The following is a 25,201-nucleotide window of genomic DNA, read 5'->3' on the forward strand; positions in this document are numbered from 1 at the left end:
TATGCTAAATTTTAAAATAACTTCTATTTCTCTGTCTCGAAGCTACTAATCTCCCAGGCTGAGGAATCCTGGGACAAAGAGGAGGCTGCAGAGTGGAACTCTGTAAAATTAGCTTCTGCCGTATTAGTGTTTGCACGGCTCCAGCCACCGTGCTGGCAGCATGCCTTCCTCCCCTCCTCCTCCTCCTCTTCCCCTGCAGCTGGGGTGAGAGCACCTTTCTGTGCCTGTTCACAGAAAGGTTTGTTTCCTTTGAGTTGTTGCTGACTTTGGGTGGCTGTGACCCAGGGTTGCAGAACCCTTGGGTGCCCGCAGAATCTCCTGTCCTGCACCTTAACCACGAGCTGTGTGGTGCTCGTGCCCTAGAAGCCCTTGCAGTCCCTGCAGACATTGCTCCTCTGGCTTCCAGGGCCCTGAGGAGGCTGTGCTGTGTGTTTGCTTATCACACAAGCAATGAATGGTGCCCTGAAATCGGCTCAGAGCTCCTTCTGGTTGCTTTGTGTGTGCTCCTGTATGATTCTGGTCTAAGAACGCTCCTCCCCAGTGTCTTCCACCAGTGCCCCCTTTCCGCTTCCTGCTTTCTGCAGATCACCTGTTCCCATCCCATCTCTTTTGCTGCATTTTTGTATCCCCCAGCACTCCTGCTGCTGCTTATTAACTTCCTCCATGTAGCACCTGGGGAATTTGCTTGTCAGAGGAACAAAACCAAGCTGCATTGCAGCGCAGAGCATGCAGCCAGGCACCAGCAGCCTGCAGGGCCCAGAGCAGCACCCAGTGCTAACGCTGCTTGGCTAACATGGGTCTGCAGCCAGTCTGCTTGGGTGGCTCCAGGCTCAGTGTCTTCATTTGTTTGGCATTCATTTTTCATTAATTTGCTCCCAGATTCAGAGCACGAGGCCTGGAGGCAGGCTTCCATTGTGAGCAAGGAGCCCTTCATAGGGTAAGGCTCACTTGGACTCCATACCTGACCCTAATTGCTCCTCTCCTCTCCTCTCCTCTCCTCTCCTCTCCTCTCCTCTCCTCTCCTCTCCTCTCCTCTCCTCTCCTCTCCTCTCCTCTCCTCTCCTCTCCTCTCCTCTCCTCTCCTCTCCTCTCCTCTCCTCTCCTCTCCTCTCCTCTCCTCTCCTCTCCTCTCCTCTCCTCTCCTCTCCTCTCCTCTCCTCTCCTCTCCTCTCCTCTCCTCTCCTCTCCTCTCCTCTCCTCTCCTCTCCTCTCCTCTCCTCTCCTCTCCTCTCCTCTCCTCTCCTCTCCTCTCCTCTCCTCTCCTCTCCTCCCTGCATTTGACTGCTCTGTATTTCTTTGTGGATCGCTCTATGAAATATTGTGAAGTGGATCCTGTTTTATGTTACAAGCTGTTCATAATGAGATTGGAGAGAGATACAGCATCTGACTGCAGTGGCTGTTAATTTTAATATACTGTGAATCTCAAGGTAGCTTTTTCTTGTCCTACACCGAGCTCCGTCTGCATGGGGGGACGGGACGCAGCGTGCGGAACAAGACAGCTTGCTGAAAGACAAGGAAAGCAAACACTCTGATTGTGTTTTATAAAATATCAAAACGATGTAAACTACAACAGTTTTCTCAAATCTCAGTGCCTAAACGTTCAGAGCTTTAGCAGCTTGGAGGAAAAGGGGCAGGAGGAGCCGATGAGTGGCTGCACACTGGGGTTGGAGCGAGCTGCCAGTGCCCGTGTGCTGAGGACTGGCTGCTGGGCTGAAGTTTGGCGAGCTCTGGGAGCGACCAAAGGTGTTTGGCTTTCAGTGCTTTGCTCCCTCCTTTCTCAGCTTTGAGCTGAATGCCCGCTCTCGGGCTGCCTTTTGATTCAGAGCGCGAACGCCACCATTTGTGACCCGTTTGTTGGTTGCCTGTGAGCAGCAGGCTGTGGATGCAACCGCATTTGTCATAGGTGTGTAGGGCAGCCCCTCCAGCCCCCAGCCCTGCAGTGCAGTGGGCGCAGGGCACTGTGGCACAGGCTGTTAGCTCTACCAGCAGCACCGAGGCGCTCCACTGTGGGTTTGGGATTTTTTTTTCCACTTTTGTGTCTCATCAGAGGCTGCGACACGCGCTCGCACATGGCATATCAGGCCTCTTGCAGCACACTTCATTTAAAAAGCTAATTTGTAATTGCAAAGCAATACACATGCTCCAACAACCCCCTCCTCTCCAAAGCAAACAGAGAAACGCCACAGAGAAATAAAATAAAATGGGATGAGAATTATCCATGCTTGCTCTACTCCGCTTTTTGTCTTCTGGGGGGAAAGAAGTAGTGACGTGAAGTCACTATTATAAATAGAATAAAAAGGAAGAAGAGAAAAACAGCCTCTGATGTAGGCAGCGTTGCTGGCTGTGAGATTAGCCCTGCCTGTCCTCCCTGGGGCTCAGTGTCACAGGGGGGCTGAGCTTGCTTTTCTGTGCCCCCTGCTCACTGCCAGGGACTGCAGCAGAGGGGCAGAGCTGCCGGCCCTGCTGCTGTTTGGAGCTGGGAGAGCAGCTGCCTCGCTGTGCCAGCACACAGCTGCATCCTCCGTTTCCTCCTTCACCCTGGTTGCAGAGGGGAAGGGAGTGTTGCCGGCTCAGTGCGCCTGTCTCACTTCTGCCCTCTGAGGTTCGGTGGGTGTGCAGGGCTGGGCAGGGTCCTGGCACTGCCCCTATCTCTCCGCAGCACCCTGAGCAGCAGCAGAGAGGCAGGCAGGGTGGAACGAGGCCCTACGTGCTGCTCGTCGGCACCAGTCATGGCTGCTGTCAGCATAGGCTGATTTCCTGAGCGACAGCTAAAAAGCCACCCTTACAGATTAATCATTATTAATGCTTTCCACTCATTTAGCTGTGCATGCAGCTGTTAGGATGGAAAACAGTGATTCCCTCACCTGGTAGATGCAGCAATAGAAGGATTGAGTTGGGGATGAGCACTGAGGCTTAGGGCAGCCTCTTCTGGCTGTGAGCCTTCAGTGGGGCAGAGCAGGGGCAGCAGTCACAGAACCACAGCACGGTTGGGTTGGAAGGGACCTCCCAGCACCACCGGCCCTGCGTGGCCTGGGGCACCTCCAGGGATGGCAGCCACAGCTCTGGGCAGCACTGCCAGCACCTCACCGCTCTCTGAGTGAAGAATTTATCCCTAACATCTAACCTGATTTTTTTCCTTTTTTAGTCTAAAGCCATTCCTCCTTGTCTTATTACTATCAGACGGCGTAAAAGATCACTCTCCCTCCTGCTTACAAGCTCTATTCTGGTGCTGGAAGGTCACAGTGAGGTCTCCCTGTTGCCTTCTCCGTGCCGAACACCCCATCTCCCTCAGCCTGTCTCCATAGGAGAGGTGCTTCAGCCCTCTGAACACTGTTGTGACCTCCTCTGGCCCACCTCCAACAGCCCCCCATCCCTCCTGTGCCAGAGGCTCCAGGCCTGGATGCAGTGCTCCCCTCTGCCCTGTCATACCTGGCCTGGCTCCTCTCCGATATGCTCACCTATGTCAGCAGGAACCCATGTAAGGCCAAACGAAGCATGCAGATATTGGGCAGGTTGTGGCCAAGACGAAGCTGGGAGTTGATGCGACACCGGTTGTCGTTGCTTCTACAAGTCCCCTGGCATCAGCTGAGTGACGTTTGCTCTGGTGCTCAGCAAGTCTGACTGCAGTGCAGGAAGGGATTTGTTGGGATTATGAGCCAGGGCAGGAGCTTGTGCCTGTGGAACTGGATGGCAATGGGTTCTTTGCAGCCAGCTCACCAGACCTCGGCACCTCCTGAAATCCAGCAAAACTGCAGAGAAAAAGGCATTTTGAAGGCATTTCATCCAGAGTTAAGAACGCTTTCTACAGACAACTGCTTTAGCAAAGCAAACAGAGACAACCTTTAATGCAGCTTGCGGCTGCAAATTCAGATCCCTGTTTCAGAGGATCTGGTGGTCAGAGGTTTCAGCATATCCTTTAAATCCCTGTGCTGTGGCTCTGCAGGGGCAGGGGGCTGTTGGGCTGTGCAGGTGCTGCGGCAGAGATGCTCTGTGCTGCTCTGCTGGCCTCCACGACGCATAGAGCCATGCGCTGGGAGCAAAGCAGCTGCACTTGGTGAGCCCAGCCTCAGCCACGCAGCTCACCCAGCCTTTCAGATATAAGTTCTCGGCCTTTCCACACCGTGGCTTCTTCCCCTCCAGCACTCCCCACATAACATACTGCCCTGCACATTGCAGAGCTACTTGAAACAGCTTCTTGCTTTAGTGCTTGCCAGATTCCCCCCCAGCTGCCAGGAAGAGAGTAAGCAGCCACTGCCTGTTCTACTTGAGAAATCCGACTGCCAAGTGGTTATTTACAGCGGGCAGACAAATGAAAACGTTAAATGAAATCAATTGCTGGCAGCGGGGAAAAAAAAAGGAGGAGAAAAAAACCCACCAACTCTTAGAAAATCAGGATTACGCCGGCTCTGAGATGCAGCCACCTTAAAAGGACTGCGGATGACAAGTGGAGAAATGACAACAGGAGAAAGCTGTGGCTGCGCGCACCCACTCCTGGTTCTGTTTAATCTCCCCATTGTTGCCCAGCTTGGCCCCTCTGCTCGGCTGCAGGTGGGGAGAAGAAGAGCCGTGCGGAGGAAGCGAGGTGGTGTTAAAACAGTTGTCTCGATTCATTTCCACATCAGACTCCCTGCCTGGATTTAACCTGTAGGTAAATTAAAAATTAAAAACTAAATGAGCCCTATCTCCCTGACGGATGGTGGGCTTTGCTTGAAAAATGAGAGCTGTTAGTGGTGTTTTTGCTGGCTTTGCAGGGCAGAGGCTGCCTGCCTGCCTGCCTGCCTAGGCCCTTCCCATGGAAGCCTCAGGTTCTGCTGGACCTCAGCAGACACAGGCAAAGCCTTCATTGGGTGGCGTGGCAATTAGTCAGCCAGTTAAAAGGAAGCCCTGCTGACTTATAAACTGATTACAAGGAAACTGGTTGCTTGTGTGACTAATTGACTGGGGTTGCTAGTAAGTGAAAGACCCATTGTAGAGAGTGGAGCCAAAGCAAGTCTCTAACAGCTCTGTGATTTAAAGGAGTTGAAGCCCCCAGCCAGCCCATCCTCCTCTAACTTGGGGATGGGAATTCACAGCCGCACTGCAGCTAATGCTGCCCTCCTGTTTGCTTTGCTGGAGCAGTTGTCTACAGAAGGGGTTCCTAACTCTTGATGACCTGCTTTTAAAATGACTTTTTCTTTTAAACTGCTGGATCCCTGGAGAGCACAAGGAGGACAGGGCAGCTCTGGTGTTTGGTGCCTGGGATGTGTGGTGAGGATGTTGTGAGTTTGGTGCCCTGTCCCAGGGGAGCTTAGGTGTGTGCAATGCAGCTGATTGACCAGAAGGGATGGATCCAGGACCCACCCCTTCCCAGACCTCGTTTGAGGGTTGGCAGTGGAGGTAGGGATTCTGAAGGTAAGCAGCTTTTTTCCTTTGTTTCTGTATCTATGGCTGCTATATTTGGCTTGGTCCATGGCTAAAGACTTTGCCACCCTGCTGTTATAACTGTACTTTCCATCATGTTTTAGTGTTACACTGTCATGATATCACAGCACGGCTGGGTTGGAAGGGACCTTCCAGCACCACCCCTGCTATGGTCAGGCTGCCCCCCAGCACAGGCTGCTCAGGGCCCCTCCGTTGCCTGTGGCACCTCCAGGGATGGCACCCACAGCTCTGGGCAGCATTGCCAGTGCCATTTGCTTCTAGAAGGGATGGCTTTGTTGGAGGGCCAGAATAATAAGGTATGTGTTTAATTATATCTAACTTGCTGTGCTTGGCTACTTAGAAACAACAGTGAACTAGATAGGCTGTGGCTTCAGTTTTAGCAATGATTTTGGCTCTGTGCTGCTGTAACACATCATTAACGTGGCCATGCATGCAGCACTGCTGTGCAGGCTTCACCATGTCAGTCTGTACCAGCTGAGGCAGTTGTTCATCCCTTTCTTGCAATTCCAGTATGTAGGAGCAAGCCTGGGTTCTTGGTAGGGAGACTTCATCTCTGTGTTCATAGCATACAGTGAGAGAAAGACGTGGTGGTGGGAGGGGCGCAGGGTACTTGGACTTCTGTCTCTGTCCCTGGGAATGGCTTGGTGACCTGAGGACACTGTTCCACTTGCTCCTCAAATCACTTGTTGCAGTGCAGTCCTCACCCAGGTTGGGGACTCATCAGCCCCACAACCATTCCTTTGTTGGGCTGGGCTGGCACAGCCCTGCAGACCCCATGCTGCTCACCCGGTCTCCTGCTCCTAGCCCTGTGCTGCAGTGCTGAGCAACCCTCAGATTGAGTTTGAAGTCATTAAGTGGAAAGGAAAATGTGACAAGTGATTTCCCTGAGCAGGTGACAAACGATAATGAAGTGAGGTGGTTTGGCTGGAAAGGTTTATGGCAGCAGCTGTGTTCCTGTTCTCTACTGCAAGCAGTGCAGGCAGGAGCAGGTTCCTGGAAAACAGCCTGTGTAGCTGCAGGTCTGCATGCTGCCACCCTCTTCCCCAAGGTGCCTCTGGTGACATGCTGAGAATGAGGCAGGTGGGTGGCTATCCAATGGCTGCCAGCTCTGCTCACCCTGTCTCCAGAGCTGTTGGCTGGGAGAAGCAGAGAGAGAGCAGAGGGCAGGCAGGGAGAGTCGGGTGGCAGGAGGGAGCTGAGTTAGGTAGTGCACTACTGCATGTTAGGGATGCTCGTGCAGCTTGAGGACAGCTTTGGGTGGAGGAGCTCCTTTGAGAAAGCCACTGCACTGTGTTGTTGCTCCTGGAGGAGCTTGGTGGCTCTACACCTCTGTCTTGAACTCCATTTCTTCTTGACAGCCTGGGTATCCTGACCTGAGTTGTCACCGTGCCTGGCAGCAGACACCAGCCAGCCCTGCTTGGCACAGTGCTGTGCCTACCCACGGCTCCTGGCTCATCCCCTGCTAGGACAGCCCCACTCTCACCTCTGCAAAGCAATGGAGTGGCACTGTGGGTGTAACATCATGCTAATCCAATGCTCCTCTTGAGTCCTGAGTCATCACCTGGTCTGAGAGACCCCACCTTCACACCTCTCCCTTGCACATGCCCAGGGTTGCTGGTGTTCGGGTCCTCTCCCAGGCAGAGAGCGGGATGAGGGGGCACGCTTCTTAATGCAGGCACAGAGCAGGAGTCATCTCTTGGCAGCTCAGGCTGTGCGTGGTGCTGCCCTGTGCGTAGGGGCTGAATGGGGACCTGGGAGGAAATGAGCAGAGCGAGAGATGCCAGCCAGAGACACCAGTGGCTTTTTAAAAAGAGCTTGAAAGCGACTCAGAACCCAACACACTTGCATATTCCAAGCAATGCACGTAAGCAAGACTCACTTTTACATTTTTCAGAGCAGATTAGCGATTTTCTAATTAGGGAAAGAGCCGAATATTGAGCACTGAAATGGATAAGCGACTTAAAAAGAACATAGAAAATTGCAAAGTGAAATCACTTAAATCAGCCTTGTCTCCTCCCCCCTTCATGCTCTGTATGCTGTTTATCTTGGCAAATAGGGGGAAAATAAATTCCCTGGAGGTGGCACATGCAAGCTGCTACCTGAATGCAGCAGATACATCTCTGCAGAGCAACAAAAGCCCCGAAATACAGTTTGTATCAGCATCCTGGCCCTGCAGGGTCCATGGGAGCAGGGCTGGAGCCTGGGCTGGTAGGTACTGGAGGTGTTTACTGGATTGTGGCCATTGATGGAGGACATTCCAGTTGAAAGGGAGCGCTTGGCCCGTTGAGCAGCATCATGCAGGGCAGTGGCAGAGCAGAACTGTGCCTTGCGTGGGCTCTTCCCGGGTGCTGTCAGATGCAGATCTGGAACCTTCAAGTGCATTTGTCTGTGTGCTTCTGTGTGCTAAAGGTTGGGATGACACAGGCCTTGTTTTGCCTGTCAGGTCTGGAGCCCTTCACCTTTCTGTGCCAGATTCACCAGCTGCAAACTGAGGCACAGCAGTTGCCAGAACTGGGTTGCACCAGTAAAGCCAGGGCTTTGCAATGGGCCAGAGCGAGGTGTGGAAGGCAGTTAACCCCCAAGGAATCTCTTATTATGCCCTCATTATCCCAAAGTCAAAGGGAAAGAAAAATGTTACTCATGGGAAGTATGTGGGGCAGGGAGTGTGGCTGCATCCAGGCAGGCCTGCGAACCCACATTAGTGGGAATTCGCTCCCAAAGCACCTATTGCTGCTCTTATCCATGTGGAAAGCAGAAAGTAAATAGATGGTTGGATTGTCCTTAAGGCACAGGGAATAGGATAGGATCAGTCTGTAGGATTTGTTGAATGAGTTACAAAACCAAGATAGAATTCTCAGCAGACTCAGGGTAATGGAATATGTTGCATTTTGCATTTCAAGCACCAGAGTTTTCAAACTGAGCTGTCAAAACTGGTGAGCTTGTTTGAATTAACTATGGCTTGGACTGGGTGCCATGCTTCCATGACTTAATTATGCTCCAGTAGTGCTGGTGCAGGGCTGCAGCCTGCTGCTGCTCCATGCTGCCCAGGAGCTGCATGCTGCTCCACGCTCTGCTTGCAGGAGCTGTGTACTGTGGGGCAAGAGGATGGCTCTGACACGTGTTTGAAAAGCAGACAGCAGCTGGGACTACCTCAGCAGTGTCCTGGACGAGGGACAGGCTCACTCAGTGTAAATCCAGCCACCAGCACTGTTGTGCTTTGGGTTAAGGCTTCCTCTCTGCAGCCACGTGCCGATGTCCCCGGGTGTGCTGCAGCTCCTCCACCCCTTGAGCCTCAGTATGGCTGAGGTGCTCCCGTGCTAAAAGGTTTCGAGACAGGAAAAAAAAACAAACCAAACAAAAAGAACTTGTTTTGTGCCCTGAAGCAGGCTCTGGCTGTGCCTTTCATCCATCTCAGAGAAGCGCTCTTATGTCCCACGGATTGCATTTGAGCCTGAGAACTTTGTGTGCGCAGAGCACATCGCTCCGTAATATCTTCTGGCCACTTGTAAATTAAAAAAGCCTTCAAATGGTGTAAATTTGCTCTGGTATTTATTATTTATCCCGTTTCCTCCCTCAAGATAGCTGGAAATTGGTGATTTCAGCAGTGTGGTTTCCTCTCGGGCACTGGGCTATAGCGGAATGGTTGTTACTGGGCAGCTCCTTTCACAGCAGATTTCATGGACCGGGGAGGACACTTTAGTTGTGGTCGTTCATCTTTGGGAGAGCAGATTTACAGCCACTGGTACGTGCTGGTGCTGCCTTGCTGCTGGAGCCCTGCATCTCAGCTGCTCACCAGGCCTGTTCCTGCTGCTGTATGGAACAGCTGCTGCTTTAGGGAAAGACAGACCTGCTTGGGCACTTCCACACTGCCACCTTTGAGTTTCCTTTGAGGGAGGCAAGGCAGCCAGGTGCAGCTCCCACAGGAGCCCTTGGGGGTTCCCATGGAAGTATCCCACCTTCTGAGGATTTGGTTTGATGCTGTTCTGTTAAGCTCAGCTCATTGCAGCGCATCTGATGAAATGTGGCCATGCAGATGGGCCCCTGCCTTGGGTGGCTAAAAGACTTTTTTGTGTGTGTATGTGTTAATCCTCCCTTCCCTGTGCAGGGTGCATGCTGTGGGCAAGGGGACAGCATTTGTTGCATGAGCCAGAGAGCCTTAGGGGGTGCGTCTGGCAGGGCAGCCCATGTGTCTACTACATCCCTTGCAGATACGTCTGTGCATCTCTTGCAGATGCAACCAAATATTGCAGCCTCCCACTGCAGACCTGCTGGCTCTCAGCAGGACAGGATGTGAGTGTGCAACGTCCAGGATGCTTTATGGCTGGAGTGTAGGGGAGCTGCTGGGGCTGCTGGAAGCTGTGCTGCTTGTCTGCAGGAGATAGGGGTTGAGAGGAGGTCAAAGCAGAGCACAGAGGGTTTCCATCAGGGCTGACCAGCTCTGCCAAGCAGCAGCCTGCTCACACCGTTTGGTGCCCAGGCAAGAAATAAACTTTGGAAACAAAAGTATTTACTGCAAATGAGTTCATACCAAATCTTGTACGTGCAGCAAAATCCTCTCAGATGAGCAGCTGATAAAGGATTAAAACTATTAAATGATTTTAAAAATCTCTTCTTCCAAATGGTGAAATATACAGATTATGCATTGCGTTGTTTTCCGTTTTTCCCCCTGGCTTTGCTGTTCCCACCTTCTCACCCCATTTAGGGAGAGATACTGCAGGAGGCTCCTGCAGTCTCTGAAGTTGGTGGCACTGGGAACAGTGGGCACTGCAGCACCAGGAGGCTCATGGATGTTCATTTAGCCCTGAGAGCTTTCTGCATGAGAATGCCTGGGAGTGCTAGGCAGCTCCTGGGGACTTGGAGATGGCAAAACCAGTTGTACAGGGAGCAAGATCTGAGCTACACAGGGTGTCTTGGCCTCGTCCCTTACTCCATTGCATCAACCTGACTTAAGGGACTGAGGTAGTATGGAAGTGAGTGTTCCCAGCTGGACAGCTATTGGAGTGAAGGTTTGCATTTCCAGCTGCCTCGAGTGGCAGGAGCTGCTGCTAGGCTGCGTTGTTGCAGGGCCTCATCCTGAGGGGGGAAAAAAAAGGACCAAAGAAGAGGACAGAGCGCATCTGTGGCCATGGGGATGGGATGAGAAGTCAAACCATGGCAGTTTCAAGCAGAGCCAGGTTTCCTCCGGTTGACAGAGCTGAACCCCACAAATGCAGGGCAGCTGCACAGACCTGCCATGCAGACCTGCTGTTAGTGCAGCCCTGATTAGGCACCCAGGGAGTGTGTCCAGAGCCCCAGTCATCAGGAGCTGTCGGCAGCTGAGCATTCATGTGGAAGGATGGGAGAGGAGGAAGGAAGAGCCCCAGGGGCTGTTGCATTGTGGTGTCAGCTCAGTATTTATGAGGGGAATAAGCCTCTGGTGTTTTATGGCCCGTAAGATGCTGCTTTCTCTGGGTCTGTTTGATTAGATAGGATTATTTCAAGGGCTCAAATGGCACATGACTGATTCCTGCTCACTCTGATGGCGGGGCTCAGCAGCCCTAACCTGTACTCATTTCTGAGATGTGGGGGGTGACAGCCTCAGCTGGGGGCTGCCTGTCCTGGAGGGGCTGTTGGAGGCACATCTGTTGTTTGCTTTGACTCCAACTCATCTTCTTGCTCTGTGCCCTTGGTTCTGGTTGCCTTGAGGCCATCACTCAGTGCCTCCCAAAATCAGGAGCTCTGGAAGAATTGTATCTTTGTGTTTTGGGGAGAGCTGAGCACAGGCAGGAAGGAAATGAGCAGAAGAATTCAACAGCTCTGAGTGATGGCTGGTAGGAATTTCTAGTGCCAGATGCACAAGAAAACCCAAAATGGCCTCATTTTCAAATTGGCATGACACTGTGGAGGAGCTGTGGTTAGGGGCATAAGGTAAGGGCCAGACTTAGAGTTATGGATCATGTGGTTTACTACAGAGCAGATCTTTGCAGCAGGCTCAGAGCCTCCTGGCCTTGCACAGAGAGAGGTCCTTGTGCCATGGAGGTGCAGAGCAGGAGGAGAAAGGACAGGCAGTGGGGACAGGGAGCAGAGGAGTACCCTGACCTAGTGGCCAGCAGTGTCAACATAGGGGCTGTCTGCAGGAGAGCTGGCATTGTCTCCAGGCATCTCAGTGACATGCGCTGACTCTGTTCCAGTTGGCCTCACAGCAATGATGAGCTCAGGGGCCCTTGCAGCAGGGCCAGGGGTGTGGGGAGCTCTGGGCTGCAGTGCAAGCAGAATTGCAGGGGTTGGAAGGGACCTCGAGATCACCTGCATCCAAAACACAGTCCCTGGGCAGTGAGAGAGCCACCTGTGGATTCCCTTCACTCCCACTGCTGGGGCTCTTTGCTGATGTTAGCGCTACAGATGCTCCCACAGTGACTGCAGGCCACCTCCTGTTCACTCCCACCTCAGTCCTGTGCACCCTGCCCTTCTCATCCATATTTCTCCATCTGGAAAAGTTTTAATCGGGCAAACCTGGCATGCATGCTGCTGAAAAGAGGCTGCTCTATGTCAGCCAAAAGCTGTGCCTATTCCATTTTCTTCTGACTTAATTTTCCAGAGATTAAGATCCTGTTCATCTGTACTCCCAGAACTTGGCTGCAGTCATCTTGTTTTCTGGTTTCACTCTGGTGGCTCCTCCTTTTCTGTCAGTGGTTTTGTTTCCAAAACTCTGAACCACAACTGTATCGACTCCCATTGCCTGGCATTGTCAGCTGCTCCTGGAGGACACAGCCTCTGAGGGCAACCTGTGCCAGCACCGGGTCCCTGCACAGCCCTCAAGTGTTTGCTGATGCTCAGATGGAGCCTGCTGTGCTCCAGGCTGTGCTCACTGCCTCCTCCTGTCCCTGAGCAGTGCTGAGCTTGGCTCTGTCCTCTTTGCCCCCTTTGTGGACGCGGAACCCCAGCCTCCCCTTCTCCCTGCTGAGCAGCCCCAGCTCCCTCAGCCTCTCCTCCCAGGAGTGATGCTCCAGTGCCTTCACCCCCTTAATGGCCCTTCCCTGGGCTCCTCTGCTCTGTCCATGTCTCCCTGGCAATGTGGAGACCAGGACTGGGCCCAGCACTCCTGATGTGGCTTCACCAGTGCTGATCAGCTCGACCTGCTGACAGTGCTTTGCCCATTGCACCCTTGTCCGTATCAATGGCATGGTGCTGCCTTGTGTTCACACTGGTGTCCATCAAATCCTCTTCTGCATGGGGAGCAGCATGGAAGGGAAAGGGGAAGGAGTAATGGAAAACACTTTCCTGTGCTTCTGTACCTCTGTTTGGGTGGCAGCACTTGCTGGTACCCTGTTCCCATTGCCCTGGCTTCAGCTTGGCAAGGCTGGGGCTGTCGCTCCCCTGCACAAAGCTCTGGTTCACCAGAGGTACAACACCTGGCTCAGGGAACACGTCTCCCTCTGGGAAGGCTCCTGAATTTATCACTGGACAGGACTGTCCTTAAAGCTGATCCCGTGCTGCCCCAGGAGCTGATGCTTGCGAGGCCTCTGAAATACCCAAATATTTCAGTGCTCTTTGCTGTGCGGGCTGTGCAGATGTCTGGGGTCAGTGGTGACAAATTATGTAGATTCCTCCCACTTCCCGCTATCCTTTCTCATTTCCATTATCTGCCTTTTGTAGAGGCTGTAATTTATTGCATTTTGCAACCTTGTAATTTATGACTTTTTTTTATAATTCTTTCCAAGCTTTCAGAAGTAACAGCTCCATGTACCCCAGTGCATTTCATTGTCACGCTGGAGGCTCTCCCACCTCCCCCTGCACTTCCACTCTTTTCTTGTATCTTGCCTGTTTACTTGCTAAATTATTATTGTGCACTCAATAAAAATTGCATTTAAAAAGTGATAACTGAAATGACATTTAACATGGAAAGCACTTAAGCATAATTACACTATATGCATTACATCATTTTATGACAGTTAATAAAAAAAAATATCTGAACAGGGATTTTTGTTGTTGGCAGCTGCAGTGAGTGAGGGCTGCCATTCCACTGCTTGGAGAAATGCGTTCTCTGCTTCTTGCCCTGCTTTTCTCCCGTCTCCTCCTCCACTGCTGGTACCCGGTGCAGTGACAGAAGCCCACCCTGCCCTTGTGAGGGGTTGGAACTGGTGGAATGCGCTTGGTTTGATGCGCTTTATTTCCAGCTGGCAGTTTTTATGGGGTTGTTTATTTGGATGGAGCAGGCTTATGGCAGAGCTGTGCCCCGCAGCCTGCTCCAAAGGGAGCTCGGTGCTCTGTGCCCTTGCTTTGTGCTGTCCGATGACTCCAGCAGGAATGAAGGAATTGTGTCAGCCCCCTGCAGGCCCCTGGTTTATGGCTTGCTGATATGACTCCTTGACTATTAGATTACCTGCAAATCGTAGCTCCTTGACCATCTGCTTTGCTCAGCCCCAGCAGCTGCCCAGCCCTGCAGCCTGTGCTGCACTCCTGAGCTCATCGCCCTGCTTCCCCCGCCTTGTCCTCCTGCCAGGTACTGCAGAACCTCAGGGTGCTTGACTGAAGCTCTGCTGGAGAGCCCACAAGAGAGCCTTTGGGTGAGGAGGGTTGAAAGGGCATTTCGGGATGGTGGGAGCCACAGAGCTTGCTGTTTGCTGGCTGCAGATGAGGGAGCCTTGGAGCAAGCCAAGATACAAAGCACGTGATTCCTGCAATGTCAGGAAAGCAGCGTCTGTGGCTGGCTTGGGCATGGCCCATGGCTACAAGCAGCAGTGGGAGGTGAGAGGAGTGGAGCAAAATGGAAGCATTGCCTTCTTTAAAAGAGGAGCTGGGATAACACGGAACATAGCATGCCTTGCACAAAAGTACCTACTGGTGAGGATCCCTGCCCTGCTGGCGGGTTTGGAAGAGAGGGGCAGAACAGGTTGCCCAAGGAGGCTGTGGATGCCCCATCCCTGGAAGCGTTCAAGGCCAGGCTGGATGTGGCTCTGGGCAGCCTGGTCTGCTGGTTGGTGACCTGCACACAGCAGGGGTTGGGACTGGATGAGCACTGTGCTCCTTTGCAACCCAGGCCATTCTGTGATTGTATGATAAAGGCGATGATGAGCGCTGTAAGCGAGCTCCCTAGTTTGTCTACTGCACTGGGTGTGCAGCATTGCTTCTCCATGTTGTGTCTTGCCCTTCAAGTTAATACAACCAATGCTGTAAAGCTTTGCTGGTCACGTTATTTAAAAACCTTAAGAAGCAGCTTGAGGTTGAAATAAAGGAGTTTTGTGAACTTGGGCATTTTTTCCTTTTTCTCTTCCAATGCCACACAAAACTAGAAGCCATGCAGAGGCAGTAATAACTAATAGAGCTGGGGAGGGAATCTCCTGGAGAGATTGCTCTGTGCTTTTTCAAGAAGGAAAAGGCATTTCTGGCTGCTTGGGTTTAATTTTTCTTTGTTCCACGCTGAATATAGAAGAAAAATGGAAGAAATCTGTTGATAGAATCATTACCTGCTTGACAGTCGGTCTCATCTGGGAGCTGCTTGGTGTTAGCTTGGTCTAATTCATTAACAAGAAAAAAAAGAAGGCATCAAAAATGGACATCTCTTTTGAGAGCTCTTAATTCTTGGCAACAAGAGTCAGTTGCATCCTACTGAGCATGCTTTGCACAATAGCAAACCTACTTGTGAGATTCCCCAGCCTGCTGGTGGGTTTGGAAGAGAGGGGCAGAAGGAGGGCAGAACCTTCTGCTCTCCAGACAAGGTGAGGTGCTTCATGGTTGGTGTTTCGGCTCGCTGAAGCTGATGGCACAGCACCTGTCTGTCTGGGTGCTCACAGACAGAGCCCATCACTGTGATGTCTGGGCACGGTGCTGCAGCTCCAGGCTGCCCTGCTGGGGAGCTGTGGCAGAGAGCCGGGTGGCACCCAGTGGGGAAGTGAATCCTGAAGCTCATTTCCTCCTGCGATTGCTGTGGTTGGGATTTGGTGATGCTTTGAGATTGTATCGATCATCTGAACACACAGAGGTGGATGTGGTTTATGTAATCATCTGGGTTTTATTTCTGATGCAAGAGAAAAGCCAGCACTATTACTTACAACCATGGCCATCAATGCACCGTCCGGCTCTGTGCCTGCTGTGCTCCCTGTGCTGTGGGCAGCAGGCAGGCAGCTGCTCCAGTGCTGCACTGGAAGCAGAACTTGACATCTCTGTGTGCAGCAGGAGGCAGAACCATGCAGCCCTGGAGATGCAGTTTTGTTTGTTTTTTTTTAGAACTCGCTCCTTAGCTTTAGGAGGGAAGCTACAAGGTGGCATTGCAAGCACCTGCTGCACAGCCATCTCCCATTTTAGTGTAAATGTCGCCTGAAAAAAAACTCACAGCCAGGTTTTTCCTTTAAAGCAGTCAGGCTTTCAGCTTTCGCTGCTGCTGTTTAGAGCAACGCTAATTAACATTCTGGGCAAAGGAGCAGGGAATGGGGAAGGGAAAAGCTTCTGATTTGCAAATGCCACTTTGCTCTTCTGGCACTGTCCCTCCGGGAGAGGATGGCAGTGTTGGGCTCTCATTTCCCCTGCGTTGTGCTGCCCTGGTGAGAAGCTGCTGGATGGGCACAGCCCTGCTCCCTGTGCCCACCGTCCAGCAGTGCAGCCCTGGATGCTGGGGAGCTGGGGCTGGCATACAGCTTCACCAAGGGGAGCACGTGTTGGGCCAGCCGTGCTGCAAGATGCCTGCTCCCCTGATGGTAAGCTGTGAGCAAATGGGGATGAAATCAGAAATTGGCAACATGCTGTCAGGAGGGATTAATGCCTGTCCATGATTAACTTTCTACTGGAACAGCAGGCTGTCCAGTGCTCCCCCGTCTGTGGGGCTCGGCTTGGATCTGGAGCGTTCCTGCACAGAGTAGGTCTGAATTGTAGAGTCATGCAGTGGGTTGGTTGGAAAGAATCCCCAGCCCCACCCCTGCCATGGGCTGCCTCCCCCCAGCTCGGGCTGCCCAGGGCCCCTCCGTGGTCTGGGGAACCTCCAGGGATGGCACCCACAGCTCAGGGCAGCACTGCCAGCACCTCACTGCCTTCTGAGTGAAGAATTTCCCCACAACATAACAGTCACCTAGTCTGCACTCTTGTAGTTTAAAGCCATTCCCCCTTGTCCTTCTACTATCAGACAGCATAAAATGTCACTCTCCCTCCTGCTTATAAGCTCCCCTCAAGTGCTGGAAGGTCACAGTGAGGTCTCCCTGGAGCCTTCTCCATGCTGCACACCCCCATCTCCCTCAGCCTGTCTCCATAGGAGAGGTGCTCCAGCATGCTGGGCATCTTCATGGCCTCCTCTGGTCCTGTTCCAACAGCCCCACATCTCTCTTGTGCTGGGGGCCCCAGGCTAGAACGCAGCACTGCAGGTGGGGCCTCACCAGGGCAGAGCAGAGGGGGACAATCACCTCCCTGCCCGCTGCTCCTTGCCTTAGTTGTTGTTTGAGCCCAAGAATGAAAACATTACCTTATGGGGGAAGAACAAATGAAATTGGATTTTGTAACCTACGAGAGTAGCAACTGAAGTAGCACATAAATCTCTGTATATGTAATGGGGCACAGCAGCATGAGGCAGAAGTGCCTGTTCTTCATTAACGCTGGATCTCTCCACCAGGAACATTGTTTTAAACTGCAGCAAGGGATTTTCAAATGGGGCATTGCACAGCGTTTCCAAGTCGGATGCGAGGCCTCAGGGAGCGTTCTGTGAGCAGTGGAACCTCCATCACCGGGTGTCCTTAAGAGCAGGTCAGGAGAACGTGTCGGCAGTGCTGTGCCAGCTGTGTTAGGGATGCTGTGAGCCTTTCTGGTAAAAGCGCTGATTTTTGGGAAGGGTTGGTTCAGCTCTCATTTTCTCCTCTCCTACCCGCAAGAGGAAGGATAAACCTGGGGATGCGTGGAGGAAAGCTATCTGCTGGTCTGTTCTCTGCGTTCCCTGGGGATAAGACAAAACCCGGTGAGCCTGTGCTGCTGCAGAGAGCAGGGCTGCGGGGGGGCACAGGCAGGGCAGGGAGCCTGGGGGGACTCAGGCACGTGGGGTTCTTCCAGCCCTGCTCCCAAGTGTCTGGGGATTTGCAGAAATGCTTCTGGTGCCGGAGATTAGGGAGAAAAGCTTGTAAACACGAATCCCTGAAGATCAGAGAGAGAGCCCCAAAACCCACATCAAAAGGTAAATAAAGAGAATTGCCAAGTTGCTATTTTTAAAAGTACCTTTTTTTTTTTTTCTCCTTTCTTTAATAGATCATTACTCTGCAGAAAACTGTGGGTAACTGTTGATATTGCTGATGTGTGCTGGCCTAGATTCCGATCGCAGTGGCTCTAATAGGAGATTTAGTTTAATTCCATGTCAGTGCAGTTATCCTGAATTCACATCGCTGCAGCTCAGTGCTGCGATTGCCTGTGGTGGCCATCAGGCAGAGCAGAAGGTGGTGCAGGGTAAATGTGACCCTGGTTCTTGTTGAGTTAGAAGGAAAGGCTGCAAAATACAGCTGAGAGCTCGAGGGCTGCACAGCACTTCCTGCAAGAAGCTGCAGCTTTCCGGCACGGGAGATGAAGCTGTTTGGGGACAGAAGACCAGATGATCATTTACTTGCAGCCAGTTCCTAAAGGCTGGGATGACCTGTTTGGAAATTGATTTGAATCCTTGCTTATAGATAAACCAGCAGGAAACTGATATGAGCTGGGTGAATATAAATCAAGTGTGGATTTTTGGAAGGGTTTGCACTGTTTGATCAATGCGCCCTTTGAGCTGAACTGTTCCTTGCTTTGGTGCGACATCATTTTGTTATATCAGAGTGTTGGTGGGGTAAGTGGGGCACAGCGCACAGTGCAGAGGGCCTACCTCTGGTAGGGACAGTATGAAGATGAAACACAGCAGTACAGCACATCTTCATCCACGAGAGCATCCCTCCTGGGCTATGCTAGGCACAATTTGCTGATCTAAAGAATTGCAGCTGTTCTGAATAGACACGGTTTAATGCAACCGGTTAAACTCTTCTGCGTATATCCTGGAGGAAAGCTCTTAATGCACGTTTTAAAAATACTTTGCATTGACTTCTGAAGCATCTGGATTTCTGTGTTGGATAACCCAGAGAGCAGCCAGAGTCAAAGATCAAATTATTTTTCACTTTGACTTGTTTGTTGTGGTTCATCTTGCTGCACTTGTGCGTATTTGTAGCTGTCATGTGGTCTCTGATGTGGATACGTGCCTGTGCAGGTGCAGGGGCTCAAGCTGCTGCAGGAACAGCCCAGGCAGAGTCCACATCCTGCTGAAGCTTGGACTTTTTCAGTGATGTGGTGGTTTGTTTTCAACAGCCTTTCCTCTGCAGGGAGCAGCCCAAGCTCAGAGCTGTGACCCACATCACCCAGTGAGAGGCTCAGCCTTTGCAGGTGCCTGGGCAGCTCTGGTGCTCCAAGTTCTCCATATAAGGGTTTGGGATGCTGAAGGCTGAAAGCAGCTTTCTGGGCCAGGAGAGGTTTTACATAAGCCAAGCTGACTGTGCTCAGCTCTTTATTGCTGTCTAGCTGCTGAATTATTTGTAGCAGACTCTGGATTGCTTCAGATCCTGCGTGGAGAGCAGAAGTCCTGTGGGCAGTGCAGGGCACGGCTGGGAGATGGGGAGATGTGTGTACCACTGTTGTCCCCAGGAGGGTGGGGAACCCGGTGTCCCCTGCAGTGCGGGATGAGGGCTGCAGCTCTGCTGTTTCTTTGCTTCAATTACAGCTGGCCGTCCCTAAGCAGAGCCTTGGCTGCCCATTTCCCTGCCCTGCGCCTGCTGTGCAGGGCTGCCTTTTGCTGTGAAGGGGGAAGGAAAGAACACAGCAGGGAATGGCACTGCACAAGGAGGGGGAGATGGGTTTGGCAAATGTCAAGCTGTTTGCTTCCTGCCTTCCCTCTCAAGAAATTCTGTGGGGGGAGGAGGTGGTGGCTCTCACTGAGGATGAGGCCCAGGCCATGGCCAGGCACACAGCTCTTGGCTCAGTGCTGGTTCTGCAGAGCCCTCGCTGAGCTGCAGGCAGCAGCCCTCATCCTGCAGTGCCAGCACGGCCTGCTCTGACTGCCCTTTGGCTGAGCCTGGTGCTGCACTGTGCCCAGCATGCTGCTGTAACATGGGCACCGGGTGATGGGATGGGCCAACAGGAGGTGCAGTGGGGCTGGGGGGTGAGATGGGACCGTTCTGTGCCCACTCTGCCTGCAGCCCTGCAATCCCTTTCCTCCAGCAGCTTCTATGGGTTCTGTGGGGTTTTACACTCAGTTTCCCCACCTCTTGCACAGCACGGACCATCTCGCAGAGCTCTCACAGGACTGTCCCTGCCCATTGCTTAGGCTGCTCCCTGGTTCTGCACACCCAGGGTGAGCCTGCTGCAGAGCCCCGTGCTGTCCTGAGCCACAAGGAACAGGCTGGATTGGGGGTCAGAGAGCTGCCAGGGGGCCCAGCAGTCCCACAGCACCACCAAGCACAGCCCACAGGTCGGGCAGGGCCTCCTGCTGCAGCCCTTGTTGCAGCAGCCAGGTCCCATATCTGGGTCAGTGAGCGGAGCTGATCGGCTCGGGGCTGGCTGCAGGAGGCTGAAACATTGTTCTTTGTGCTGTAGTAGCACCTGGTGTGAAAGAATTGGTTGGTGCATGGCTGTTGTAGGGCAGTGCGTGGCACAGCCTCGTCTTAGTGCGTCCTACTGCTCTGCTGCCTGCAGTGCCTTGCTTCGCTTTGCACCATCTTTAAGCGCTGGGGTACAGACTGCAGCTGTCCAAGCCAGGTGCACTGGATTCTTACAAGGGAAAAACATTTCTGGAAGATGAGAATTTCTGCTCATGCTCTGCTTGTCCTCAGACTGTGTGGTGTTGTGGCGTCCCGGTGCTGGGAGCACGGGGGGGGGAGGGAAGAGGGGTTCTGAAGCTGTGAGTGCTCCAAGCCCCAGCAGCTCACAGGACATACGGGCACAGAGGGAGCTGATGGTGGAGATGAGCACTGTCTGTCAAGCACCAGCAGCAAGGCGCACGGGTGGGCTTAGAGAATGATTGTTCCGACACAGTATCAGATCTGTTTCTTCAATGATACAGTTGCTACTACAAATGTGTATTGATAATGCGTTGTGCTACAGGCTCTGCATTTTAGCAAGGCTCCTTTGCGTTCTGCTGCTGTAGATCGCCTCAGCTGCTTCTTCCTGTGGCTGTGCAGTGTTTGGGGTGAACGTGGGGCATCCTGGCTGTGATTTAGTGTTTGCTTCGGGTCCCTGAGCCTGCATATAGTCTGGAGCAGCAGTTTCACAGCCCGGAGGTCATCTCCAAGCACCAGGTCAGGGGAGAATTTCCGTGAGAATGACAAAATGAAGTCCCTGTGCTACAGCTGAGGGAGCTTCAGGGCCTGCAGTGCTCTCACTGGCACCGAGGCCCTGCTCAGCTGCAGGCATTGCAGGCATGGGGGGACGCCTGTGCTTTCTCACTCTGTGCCCCCTCCCTGTGGATGGGCACTGCTTCTGTCTGGAGCCATTGGTGGCCAATGTTCTGTTTCATAGTAGGGAAGTGCTGATGTTAGATGCCCTCCTTACCCGGAGCGCTCTCCTTGAAGATTGCTCCTCTTTGCTTTCCTAATTGCTGCTGCTCAGCTGGAGGTAGCGTGCCTTCCAAACACATTATTTTGTTATGCTGCTGCTTACTAAAGGGAAAAGAGAATATGAGAGAATATTGCTTTGTGCTGAGTTTTTCCTCTTTAACCTTCTGCGTGCTGACACTTTTCCCTGATGAGGGACCTCCTGTGGCAGGACACAGGACGCAGCCCCCAGCTCAGCTCTCTGAACCCGCTCCTGCTCAGCTGCAGGTGCCTCTGCAACACAGCCTCTTACTGGGGCATCTCCTTGGGAATAACTGCTCCCACGCAGCGAGTGCCTGCAGTGAGAGGCAAGGCAGGAGGTGCTGAGTTAGTGCTGAGCTTGGGTGGGATGGGGATCCAAGCACTTTGGTGCAGCCCTTGCAGGCAGCAGTGCTTGGAGCTGCCCACCACAGCCGTGGTGGTGGAGGAGGGAGGAGGAGCTCTGCAGAACTGGGGCTGCAGCAACACTTGCAGGGAGCAGCTGAAACCCTGCAGCTCTGCAAGGCCGGGAAAGCAACCCTTTGCTCTGATCAGAGCTCTCTCCTGTGGCTCCAGCCCCCAGAACTGCTTTGCTTAAACAGAAGGGTCACAAGGAGGCTTCTCTGCTGAGGCCCTGAATTTGTTGCCAGTTACCTTTTAGTGAACAGGGGTGCGACCTGCTCCAGCCCATCGCGTGATTTCACACTGTATTGGAACAGTGCCTTCTGCAATGTTTCCATCCTGTTCTTGAGCTGCACGCTGTGCCTATGAAGCACTGCATCCCACCACCGTTGCACATCTCACCCCTGACATAGCCCAGAGAACCAGCCAGGATGCTGCCACCAGGTCTGGGAGTGATCCGAGGAGGGTCTGGTGTTTCAGAAGCCTCGTGCTGGGGCTGGTCCCATCTTGCTGGGACAGTGCTGGTGCCCACAGCACTTCCTCAGGGCAGATTCGGCTCTCTGCAGCTGAGGGGGTTGGTGTGGAAGAGCTGTGGGTCACAGCTGCAGGCTTTGAATGAAGGCATTCACATCTGGGTATCTGCGTCTGGCCTTCAGGGTAAGCCTATTTCTGAGAGCCGTGTCCAAATGCTTCTTGAACTCCAGCAGACTTGGTGCCGCTGTTCTCCCATTTGCAGAATCTGGCGAGTGACCCTGGGGAAGGGACTTGAGGGCTGCTTGCGCTCTTTGGGGGTTCACTGAGATGAGGATGAGCACGGGTGGAGGTGGGGGTGCAGACAGTGTAGGGGCAGCTCAGCCTTTGGCTAAGCAGGATGCTCGTAGCCTTCACATAAGAAGAAAGGCAACTATGAAGCCAGTGGGATGGGCAGCAGGCCACACGCAGCATTTTGCTTGCAAAGCCTTCCATTCTCTTTTCCTAAGCCTGTATTGTCACCTGGTCCATGTGGTTAACTTTCCTCTGTGTTGTAGCTCCAGCTTTTCTGTGCGAATGCTGCAGTATATCTCTGCAATATTGACTGTCTTTCTCTTATTTCCCTTCTTAGATCTACAATGAGAATAGAAACCTGTTTGAAGTCAAGGAGAACGTGCCCAGAAAATTAGTGGAGAAGGTTGCAGGGGACATTGAAAGCCTGCTGGCCAAGAAAGTCCGTGCATTAAAGGTAAGGTGATGTGTGCCAGCCCTGGCTGACACTCACTTTTGAAGAAGATGATTTATGCTGTTGTAGCACTACGGTTTTGGCTTTAAAGTAATTTCTATGGTTGTGTGGCTTTTTCTGGGAGCCGTGTCTGCCAATTGGCACTTATTCACATCAGTGTTTTTTGGAATATGTCCGGCTGTCACGTGAGGAATTATCCCATGAGGATCTGCTATAGGTATCTTGTGGATTCGTGTCTCCTCCCAGCGTGCCATTAACAGCTGGAGGTGCTGCCATAGGAGTACGAGGGGCAGCCGAAGCTTGGCAGCAAATTCAGTGATAGGTGTGCGGTGGGTGGGAGCAGAGGTGCTTCCAGTGTCCCTACACAGCTCATGAGTTACAGACAAGTGGGGTTTTTTTCCTGTTTAGAAGCGCATGAACCAGAATGTTTATGTGCTGATGCCTGGCTTTTGAATCCTGTGATGGACTGCATGTATGAGCTGCCCTCGTGGGTTCCCTGCGTACGTTTCTGAATCTACCATCCCATTTTGCAGCACTCCTTGTGAAATGAGTTTATCTGTAGTGCAGCGAGGCAATCTGCTGGTGGTGAGGCAGCAGCGGGCAGAGATCACAGGGCTGTGTGTCAGGGATGGGACGGCGTGGGGCTGTCTGCAGGGCTGACGCGGGTGGTGGACACGGGCTGGGGAGAAGAAGGTTGTTACATGTTTGGCATCTGAGTCTGGGAGGTGTAGGGCATGCATAGGGCATGCTGCATCCCTGTGTTCGTGCAGTTTGTGGGCGTGCTTGAGAACATTTCATGCTCTACTCAACATCCCAGAGGTGTGCACCCTGTCAGAAGGGCCGGTTGGACAGCAGCACACCTGGCAGCCTGCTGCTGTTGTGCCTCCCTTTGCCTTGGAGTTTTTGGGCAGGGGTGGTTGGTGCATTGCTAAAGGCTCACGTGGTGCTGGGCCTGGCACAGGAGCAGTTCTCACAGCGCATGGACCCAAGAGCCAGCACTTGGTGCTGCTTTAGTGATGGAAGAAGTGATCCACTGACCTGAGTTAGTGCTTTCACAAGGCTCCTTTGGAGGACTGCTGCTGGATGGAGCAATGCCTTGCATGCCGCAGGCACGTGGGTGTTTGGTGCCTTGGGTTGGTGGTGCTCACATCTGGAAATGGAGAAGTTGGTGGGTTGAGATGTTGGACCTTCCGAATATCCTCCACGTTGTGCTAAGCTCCTCCAAAGCAGAGGGGATCCCACAGCTTCCCGCTGTGTTTTCTTCTGCCTCAACTCTCCTCTAAGTTGATTCATCTATCATGGAGTCATTTCCTCCCCTTCTCTCATGACTCATGAGAGCAATGATGACTTCTTGAGATGTATTTTTCAGCACATGAGTCAGGTGGGACTCCGTGTGTCAGGGAGGACAGGTGAGGAGGAAGAAACAGAGCCTCTCCTAGAAGCATGAATTGCCGTGTCACTCATGGCCTCTGAAAAGATGCCTCCCTGTCTTGTCTTCTGCAGGCGAGAGGAGGAATATTTCCTGTGCTTTGATGAGGCTTTGTAGGAAGGTGCTTGCTAGCCTGTAGGCACGCACGATGGATGCTCTGCACAGGACTGGCATTCTGATGAGGTAGTGATTCAGTCCAGCCATCAGAGCCCATTTTCCTCTGTTTCTCAGTGAAAATATTAACATGTCATTATGAAAGTTCAACAGTGTGCAGAGCGTTGATTAATAATACATGGTTACTTACCCCGAGTGTTGCCTTTCTAGAAGCAGAAATGAAGCAGAAGGCCGCTGATGTCGGTGATGGCTGGTGGCCGTGGGGCTGTGCTGCAGCACAGTGCCAGTGCTCATGGGATGCTCTGGTTCCCCACAGGCATTTCAGAGGAGTGCTGGAGCCAGGGGTGTGGGGCACAGAGGGTAATTGCCTCCCAAAATAAGTCATCTGCAAGGAGATGGTTATTTGGACGCTGTCCTTCCCTTTTTGTTCCATCACAGCTGTTGTCAGTTTTACCATGGGACAGAAGGATTCCTATGAACACCTATGAATTCCTCGTGTTCCATCTGGCAGTAGAGAACTGCAGCTACAGCTGATTGCAGGGGGCTTTCACCCCATGCCCTCGGAGCAGCCTCTGTGGGGCAATGACCAGCACCAGTACGGCTGTCCTCTTCCTCCAGTATCCTCCTGCATCCTTTCTGCACGACTGGGTACCAGCTGAGGGGCTCCCCCTGGCTGCACTGATGAGCTTGCCCTCATTAGGGCTGAGAAAACAGACCTTTTACCCTACAGAAAGGAAAGGTGGTGGATTGCCATGTTACTGCTGGGGTGTCCGTGTCTCTGCATCAGTGGTGTTTGGTCATGCTGGAAGTCACAGCTGGTTGGCTCCTGGCTCAGCACATGTGAGGTGGGATTCAAGAGGCTATTGGGTTGCCAAGTTCTTTTGCCACCCTTCTCTGACTTAAGTTTTCTATCTGTTCCTTCATCTCTACGTGTATCTAGAGGCAATCTTTCTTTTACATGTGCCTGAAAGACTTGTACCTGCAGGCTAGAGCTGCTTTGAGCTCTTTTAGAGGCTAACCACCTTCATTTTTGTCTTGCTGGTGTTTCACATCCTGCTTTCAGCAACTCCTGCAGACTGAGATGTCTCTCAG

General features: G+C 52.6%; 1 protein-coding gene across 1 annotated transcript in view; it reads left to right on the forward strand.

Moving 5' to 3' along the window:
- CACNA2D2 (calcium voltage-gated channel auxiliary subunit alpha2delta 2) overlaps positions 1–25,201 on the forward strand; it is a gene marked incomplete at both ends in the record, with an annotated part of 125,681 nt that overhangs the window by 39,603 nt on the left and 60,877 nt on the right. The window contains one exon of the mRNA XM_079540401.1: positions 22,453–22,569. Within this exon, the coding sequence (XP_079396527.1) occupies positions 22,453–22,569 (117 nt within the window). The remainder of the gene's footprint in view (positions 1–22,452; positions 22,570–25,201) is intronic.

Source organism: Tetrao urogallus, assembly GCF_951394365.1.
Source record: "Tetrao urogallus genome assembly, chromosome: 10".
NCBI classification, from domain to species: Eukaryota; Metazoa; Chordata; class Aves; order Galliformes; family Phasianidae; genus Tetrao; species Tetrao urogallus.